At 39.5% G+C, this 7,892-nt stretch overlaps 2 protein-coding genes across 2 annotated transcripts; one reads left to right on the top strand and one right to left on the bottom strand.

Moving 5' to 3' along the window:
• The first annotated feature begins 1,158 nt into the window (after positions 1 to 1,158).
• On the top strand, positions 1,159 to 5,326 carry CHX20 (cation/H+ exchanger 20). The gene is made up of 5 exons (XM_079080537.1): positions 1,159 to 1,479; positions 1,746 to 2,268; positions 3,287 to 3,789; positions 3,898 to 4,797; positions 4,871 to 5,326. Exons 1-5 carry the CDS (start codon positions 1,300 to 1,302, stop codon positions 5,207 to 5,209), a joined length of 2,445 nt encoding a protein of 814 aa, XP_078936663.1. The 5' UTR covers positions 1,159 to 1,299; the 3' UTR covers positions 5,210 to 5,326.
• On the bottom strand, positions 5,315 to 7,640 carry LOC145161100 (putative ADP-ribosylation factor GTPase-activating protein AGD6). The gene is made up of 3 exons (XM_079080539.1): positions 6,587 to 7,640; positions 6,204 to 6,293; positions 5,315 to 6,093 (listed from the first exon to the last, which is right to left on the bottom strand). Exons 1-3 carry the CDS (start codon positions 7,394 to 7,396, stop codon positions 5,557 to 5,559), a joined length of 1,437 nt encoding a protein of 478 aa, XP_078936665.1. The 5' UTR covers positions 7,397 to 7,640; the 3' UTR covers positions 5,315 to 5,556.
• Between the last annotated feature and the right edge of the window lie 252 nt (positions 7,641 to 7,892).

Below are 7,892 nucleotides of genomic sequence, written 5' to 3'. Positions count from 1 at the left end.
ATTAAAATTGTCTAATTAAGATTTAAAATTTAATAACAGAGAGTTAAATAATTTTGAAATATTCTAAATTAATTAAATAAAAAAAGTTACTCAATTTTAAGGTTTATCTAGATAAAATTAAATAAAATAATTTTTTTATAAAATGAAGGTAAGAGAATATAAAAGTCTTGGGGTTAATTTTCAACTCTGAAAACTTATCTAGATATAATTAAATAAAACTAAATTAAATTAAAGAAAAATTAAAGTAAAAGGATATAAAAGTTCAGGGGCTAATTTGCAGTTTTGGAAACACCATGTTTGTCAAAGGAATCCGGTTTGGGGATAATACTGCCAACAGATCAGATCATAGGAACCAATCTTGGAAATCTTGGAAATATGGTCAGACGTTGCCCCCCTGCAACACGACGCATCATCGGGACTTCTTCTTTCTCGTTTTTGGAACCTGGAAAGCGGATATCTTCGAAAGCCATAAGATCCTAACTCTAAATTATATATTTGAGCCGGAAAACCGAGAGAAAACGAGGGAGAAAGTGTGGTTGCCGATTAGGCTTTAAAAAAAAAAAAAAAAAAAAAAAAAAGCTGCTAGACTCGTTATCAAAAGGCATGTACAAGCTCCCTCTCACCCCTATCAAGGTTCCCAACCCCTCCCCGAAGCCGCCTCCGGCAGCCCTTAAATCGCCGGAAAATGCACCTTTGCGGCATATATTCTTCTAAGATGTTTACAGACGAGATGGGGGTTCGTATCTCTTGTTAAAGGTGTTACTTAACTCACCATGTTAACGGCTAGTACAAAAAAAACAATTTATTTTCCTTGATTTCGTCCCAAGAAACTTACAATTACACTTGTGGAATGTTTTCTGGCCGTTTGAATCTGATTTATGACTTCTTTTCTTCTGACTAGACACGTATTGTGTATTAGTCAGAAGAAACAACGGTACCGCCTCAATATATAATCTACGGTGCAATGTAAGCTATATTAATTTGTTGTGAAGTATATGCCGTGTCGTTTAAACTTTAAAGTATATGTGGTGTGTGTATAGTATATATGGTGCTTTAAACAACTTTTGTGGTAAGCTCGGGACTGAATCAAATCCGCAATAAATGCAAATTTAAGGATGATGTCCAGAAAATTTGAAAAGATGAGCCATAGTTGCAACTTTGAATAGATCAGGGACCAAATTTATAATTGCTATTTAGGGGGTGTTGAATTGTTGATGATGATAACCATGAGGTTACGTGTTTGTATAGATCGATATATATAAACCTAGCTTATTTCATTGTTGACGATAGTAAGCAGAGATGACGGTGAATATCACAGCAATCAAAACGGCATCAGATGGAGTTTGGCAAGGTGACAATCCCTTAGACTATGCATTTCCATTGTTGATTATCCAAACCACCCTTGTCCTCGCCGTCGGCCGCTCATTAGCCTTCCTCCTCAAGCCTCTCCGTCAGCCCAAAGTCATCGCCGAGATCGTCGTATGTTCCTCCATTTCTCTACTACATACATGTTAATATATTCTTTCAAATCTACAATCACCGGTCCGGTCGTACGTCTCATTTTTCCGGTGTCTCTGTTTTGCACTTTACGAACTAGCGGTACTGGCCGGAACTTTCCGTGTTAGTCACGTTTTATGATTTTTCGATCACTCCTTTACTGAAAGTTAGACATTCGTGTTACTTACATTTTGCTGCTTAAAAATTATAATCGTATAATTTATTCTGAGACAACATTTCATCTTCAGGGTGGGATCCTATTAGGACCATCTGCGTTGGGCCGGAATCAAGAGTACATGCACCGGATTTTTCCCCGATGGAGTTCTCCCATCCTTGAGTCTGTCGCAAGCATTGGACTGCTTTTCTTTCTTTTCTTAGTCGGTCTGGAGCTTGACCTGAGCTCCATCCGCCGGAGTGGAAAACGAGCATTTGCAATAGCAGCCGCCGGAATCTCGCTCCCTTTCATATTCGGTATCGGAGTTGCATTCGTTCTACGGAAAACAATCGACGGAGCTGATAAAGTCGGCTATGCTCAGTACTTGGTGTTCATGGGAGTGGCTCTGTCCATCACAGCTTTTCCGGTGCTTGCACGTATTCTGGCGGAGTTGAAGCTCTTAACCACCAGGGTCGGCGAGACCGCCATGGCTGCCGCCGCGTTTAACGATATCGTGGCGTGGATATTGCTTGCCCTCGCCGTCGCACTTGCTGGAAACGGCGACGAAGGTGGGCCTCATAAAAGCCCATTGGTTTCTGTGTGGGTCCTTCTTTCAGGTTTGGGTCTTCCTTTCTATCTACTTTTGCTTTTCAAGTGTCACAAGATTAATGATACATAATCACAAGAAAGTCAAATCTTCATAAATATATCAAGACTTGTAACATGTGATTTTGAAATTGTACAATCGAGTACAACTCCCCCTTTTATGACTTGTAAGACGTGCAACAAGCGAAATAACAATTCAAGTCAAATTCGATGCAACAGTTTCTATATATGTTACATAGATTGATTTTAATTCGTCATTAAGGAAAACAAAAAAAAGAGTAGCTCAAAAGAAAACGAAACAACTTATTTAGAAAGTATTGAAAATGCATTAAAATGTTTATAACCTTGTTAATGTTTATTAAGAAAATAAATAATTATTTTAATAAATTTCTTATAACTATATAAAATATATATGAATTTTAAAATGATAGATATTGACTCAAGAAAAACAAAAAGAACTTGCTCAAATGAAAACTAGAAAAAATCGAAAAAAACAATAAACTCTTTATAATTGTGTTGGTAAAAGGAAAAGAAAATTATTATTTATAATGATGACACTTCAAATAAATAGAAAAAAAGTATCAAAAAGTTCTACTCGTTTTATGCAAAGTCGGCATGTTATTCGACCCAAATAACTTGTGCATCCACTTATAAGTCTATGGATGAACAAATTTAACGAATTTACATGAAACTGAAACGGATGTATGATTTTTATTTAGCTTATATGGCTTGTTTTTACACAAATTGATTATTGATTCGAATAGCTTAGTTCGTAAAATTGCAAAAATAAAAAAATAAAAATAAAAATAATAAAAAATTAAACAGTTTGGTTTATTTGATTAATATTTTCTTCAACTTTTTTTCATAATTTTGTCAGGAGTTGCTTTTGTGATCTTTATGATGCGATTCAGATAGCTTTGTTCGTAAAATTGCAAAAAAATAATAATAATTAATTATTTAATTAAAAAATTAACCAGTTTGGTTTATTTGATTAATATTTTCTTCAACATTTTTTCATAATTTTGTCAGGAGTTGCTTTTGTGATCTTTATGATGGTTGTGATCCGGCCAGCCATGAATTGGGTGGCTCATCGGTGCTCACCGGAACACGACACAGTAGACGAGGTCTACATTTGCTTGACACTAGCCACCGTCATGGTTTCCGGCTTCATTACAGATCTCATCGGCATACATTCCATTTTCGGAGCTTTTATCTTCGGACTAACCATCCCCAAAGGAAATTTCGCCGAGAAATTGATAGAAAGAATTGAAGACTTCGTCTCCGGATTGCTACTCCCACTATATTTTGCTTCCAGTGGTTTAAAAACTGACGTCACAAAAATTAGTGGAGGGAAAGCATGGGGCCTACTAGCGATGGTAATCACAGCGGCATGCGGTGGGAAGATTTTTGGGACTTTTGTGGTGGCGGTGATGTGTATGATTCCAGTGAGGGAATCACTTACGTTAGGGCTGCTGATGAATACTAAAGGATTGGTCGAACTCATTGTTCTTAACATCGGCAAAGAAAAAAAGGTTAGGGTTTCTTCATTGCAACTCAATTTTCTAATTTCAATTATCAGGCTTTAGGGTTTCTGACGTTCTTCCATTCGGTCAAATTGATTGCGTAAACCATTTTGTTAGGTTCTGAACGATGAGGTTTTTGCAATACTGGTTCTCATGGCACTTTTCACCACTTTCATCACAACTCCGACAGTCATGGCCGTCTACAAACCTGCCCGGAGCAGCGGCGGTAGAAGGTCATCCTCCGGGAAGAAATACGATCTCAGAGTATTGGCATGTGTTCACGGCCCTGGAAACATATCCTCATTGATCAACTTGATCGAGTCAACTCGGTCTGTGAACAAAACCCGGCTCAAGCTCTACGTACTCCACCTGGTTGAACTCACTGAACGTAGTTCCTCGATTGTGATGGTCCAACGGGTCAGAAAAAACGGTCTCCCGTTTGTGAGCCGGTTTAACTACACAGCACGTGCATTTCACGAGAGAGTGGCGGTTGCATTCCGAGCTTATGGCCAGATGGGTCAAGTCGTGGTTCGAACTACCACCGCTGTCTCAGCACTGCCAACCATGCATGAGGATATATGCCACGTGGCTAAAGAGAAAGGAGTGCCAATGATTATCTTATCATTCCATAAACGGTGGATAAAAACGGAGGGTCCAGATGTGATTGAGAATGTGGGCCATGGCTGGAGAGGTGTCAATCAGAGGGTTCTGAATAAAGCTGAATGCACGGTGGCGATATTAGTTGATCGAGGGCATGGTGATGAATCCCAACAAAATGGCTCCGACACCACGGTAGCACAAAAGGTGTGTGTAATGTTTTTTGGTGGACCTGATGATCGTGCATGTTTGGAATTGGGAGGAAGGATGGTGGAGCATCCGGCTGTGAACGTGACGGTTTTGAGATTTGTGGAGGAGAACAGGGCAGAACACGATGGTGTTGGGCTGAAACCGGCTCCCAGTAAAGGCAGAGATAAATATACCTTCTCTACCACAGTTATCCATCCCGAAAAAGAGAAGGTACAATTTATCTTTCTTTTTTAATAACACATGTTTTTTAATAAAAAAATACATTTTTTTTATATTCATTCAGGAGAGCGATGAAAAGGTGATGGATGAATTCCTGAGAAAGTGGGAAGGAATGGTGGAATACAAAGAAAACGGTGGAAACGACATCGTTGAGAGCATATTGAGAATAGGAAAAAGCGGTGAGTATGATCTAATTGTTGTAGGCAAAGCACGGTGCCCCACGGCTATGGTGGCTAGGTTAGGTGACCGGCAACCGGAGCATGCAGAGCTGGGTCCGGTTGGAGACCTGTTAGCCTCTTCCAACCATGGTGTTGTGTCTTCTGTGCTTGTGATTCAACAACATGATAAAATTGTTTCAGAAGAATCTCCAAGTCAGAATGAAGAGGCAGCAAATGAGGTATAGCTACGTGTCATAATTGGAGAATAAGTGCTACGTTATTGTAAAAAATGCACAAGAGTGGAAAAGAATCATATATAGTTTTTTTTTTCAATAGATGTTATACAAGTATTGGAATTCCAATTGAAATTCTTACCAACAATAAACAATTAACAAATGGTTTAAGGTTTTTTATACCAAATTACATGACCAGAAAAATAAAAACGAAAGACAGACCAAAAGAATTTGAACCCTTCAACAATGTATACCATTACAATTACTTCTGTTTTAGTTGGGCAATTAGTTGCCAACTGCCCAACTTGTTGACCAATTAATTGTACATATATATAAAGAATAAGTACAAACCACTAACCTCAGTGAAAGCCTGCCCCAGACCAATCTGATTTCCCCCCAGTACGGGCAGGGGTTTTACCATTGGATGGTTTCTGGTAGAAACCATCATCATCATCATCATCATCATCATCTTTATCATCATCCCACCCTCCCCAGCTGTCACCCCCTTTATGAGATGATACACTAGTAGTTTCAGATGTGGGCTTTCTATAACCATCGTTATCCCAATCATCCCAACCACCAACGAAATTCGCATTTCTGCCTGATGAGCTCTTGGAAATTCCATTCCTGCCATTGGAGTTGGAGTTGGAATTGGAATTGGAATTCCAGCCTTTTGACTCCTGATAAAACCCATCTCTTGATTGTGTTTGGTTCCAGGAGGGACCTTGACCTTGACCTTGACCTTGACCTTCTTTGGCATACTCTTCAACCTTCTGTGTAGCCAATGCCATGACACCTCTCATGATGCCCCACGTCATGTGTCCGATTTCAGTTGTTTTTGCAGTCACAACATTCACAGTCTCATTCACCTTGTGATCATAGCCCCCGTCTCTCACCTAAAAATAAAATAAAAAATTTCTAAATTGGTTGGGGCCTTGGGGATATGAATCACAGATAAAGAAGAGCATATGTCTATGTGTGAATCCTTTGTTGTGAAATTATAAACCTTTGTAGTGAATTCCTTAGTACCAGCTTGAACCACGTTGGCAGCTGACTGTGCAGCAGATGCAGCAACAACGGATAACTTACCAAGTCCCTGCACAAACATATCATTTTTCATACAATCAGCATCAAATAACTTATCTGACCAATATCAGATATTTATATAGATATGTATCCTAGCAACCTCACACTCACTCAACTATGTATAATCATTATCGAACACTACATATATGCATCTATCATATTAAAGAGAGAAAAGCTCATTAGGATGTTTATGTGAGATTCAACAAGAGATGATGAGGATAGACACAACAAACAGAAACTAAATGTAAATAATCCAACACGATAGATACGGAAAATGTTGATTCAGAAGATTAGATGCAGTACCTGAGTGACCGAAGATAAAACATCTCCTTGAGAATTACTCCGTGGCATGTTATTTGGGGACGATCCGAACCCGACATACTTCCCACCTTTGGAGGGCGGCAATCCCTCCGTCCTTGATTCGTTCTCCGCCATCCTCCTTGCGAAAAAATCCTCCTTTGAGGCAGCAGACGCCTCTAATTGCGACTGTGTATACAAACTCTGCGTCGATCTTGACCTAGCCGGCGCCCCACCACCACCGCTACCGCTCCTGAAATCACCAACCGTCTGATTCCTCCTCATATTATCCGCAGATCTGAAACCATCATCATCGAAACTGTTATCCCCCCAATGATCATCCCACCCACCAACTCCCTGATTATTACTAACCTTAGCCCCACCCCCGCCCGGCATTGGAGGTTTCTTTTTACTGCCACCTTTGATCGGGCTCTCCTTCACAACCGGCGGATCCCGCCATTGTTTACCTTCTGCCAGGGCTTGGATTCGGTCGCGATAAACCGATGCCCCGTTGGAATTATATTTCGGAATTATGTCGGTTTCTTTCGGGATACCATACTCGGCCAAAAAATTGTTAAGCTTTTCGTTGCCGCCGGATTCCATTTTACGGAGCTGGATCTCGGACCATGAATCCATGGTGACCGATCGCACAAAGGAGATGTGCACACCGAGGCCACGGTGCTTGCCGGAGCACTCCAAGCACATAAAAATGCCATAGGATACGGATGCCCACTGAGGGTTCTTTTGTGAGCAATCGACGCAGATCATGTTGCCTGGTTGCGATTGTAGGTCACGGAGACGCCGTGATGCCGCCATTGTCAATTTTACGCCGGTGAGATCCGATCGGCGTTCGATTGTACTCGGATCTGCGACAAAGAATTTGATGAATTCAAATTTTATCAGGGAAATCTGTTAGGGTTTACGTTTCCGGAGATAGAGAAAGAGGTTATGCGGATTTGCCGACAACGTCGGCAAATGATATTGGGCTGATCTATTGCGGCAGCGAATTGGGGGTGAACGCTATATTTGATTTCCAGATGGGATGATGTCATTTAAGGGGTATTTGCTATATTTGAGTTCCAGATATGATGTCATTTAAGGGGGGTATTTAATTATTAAATATGCTTATTAATTTGTTTTTTTTAATAGAGTAAGTATGCCTTATTAGTTTATGTATTATAAGAAATAAATATTTAAAAATATATTTGGATTACCTTATTTGTATTAAAAATATGTTTGGATTAATTTAAGAAGTTATAAGTTGATAAAATTATATATATATATATATATATATATATATATATATATATAT

The sequence above is a fragment of the Lactuca virosa genome, chromosome 2, assembly GCF_052849685.1.
Source record: "Lactuca virosa cultivar CGN04683 chromosome 2, Lactuca_virosa_CGN04683_v6, whole genome shotgun sequence".
Classification (NCBI taxonomy): Eukaryota; Viridiplantae; Streptophyta; class Magnoliopsida; order Asterales; family Asteraceae; genus Lactuca; species Lactuca virosa.
Note: the sequence above shows the minus strand (reverse complement) of the source record. Positions and strands in the feature narration are given on the sequence as shown.

Bases quoted from the DNA above. Each gene is read 5' to 3' on its own strand.
- LOC145161100 (XM_079080539.1), bottom strand. From the start codon at position 7,396: ATGGCGGCATCACGGCGTCTCCGTGACCTACAATCGCAACCAGGCAAC. The intron at 6,294-6,586 runs GTACTGCATCTA...ATGTTTGTGCAG, and splicing joins TTTTATCTTCGGTCACTCAG to GGACTTGGTAAGTTATCCGT. The intron at 6,094-6,203 runs GTTTATAATTTC...TTTTATTTTTAG, and splicing joins CTAAGGAATTCACTACAAAG to GTGAGAGACGGGGGCTATGA.
- CHX20 (XM_079080537.1), top strand. From the start codon at position 1,300: ATGACGGTGAATATCACAGCAATCAAAACGGCATCAGATGGAGTTTGG. The intron at 2,269-3,286 runs GTTTGGGTCTTC...TAATTTTGTCAG, and splicing joins TGTGTGGGTCCTTCTTTCAG to GAGTTGCTTTTGTGATCTTT. The intron at 4,798-4,870 runs GTACAATTTATC...ATATTCATTCAG, and splicing joins TCCATCCCGAAAAAGAGAAG to GAGAGCGATGAAAAGGTGAT.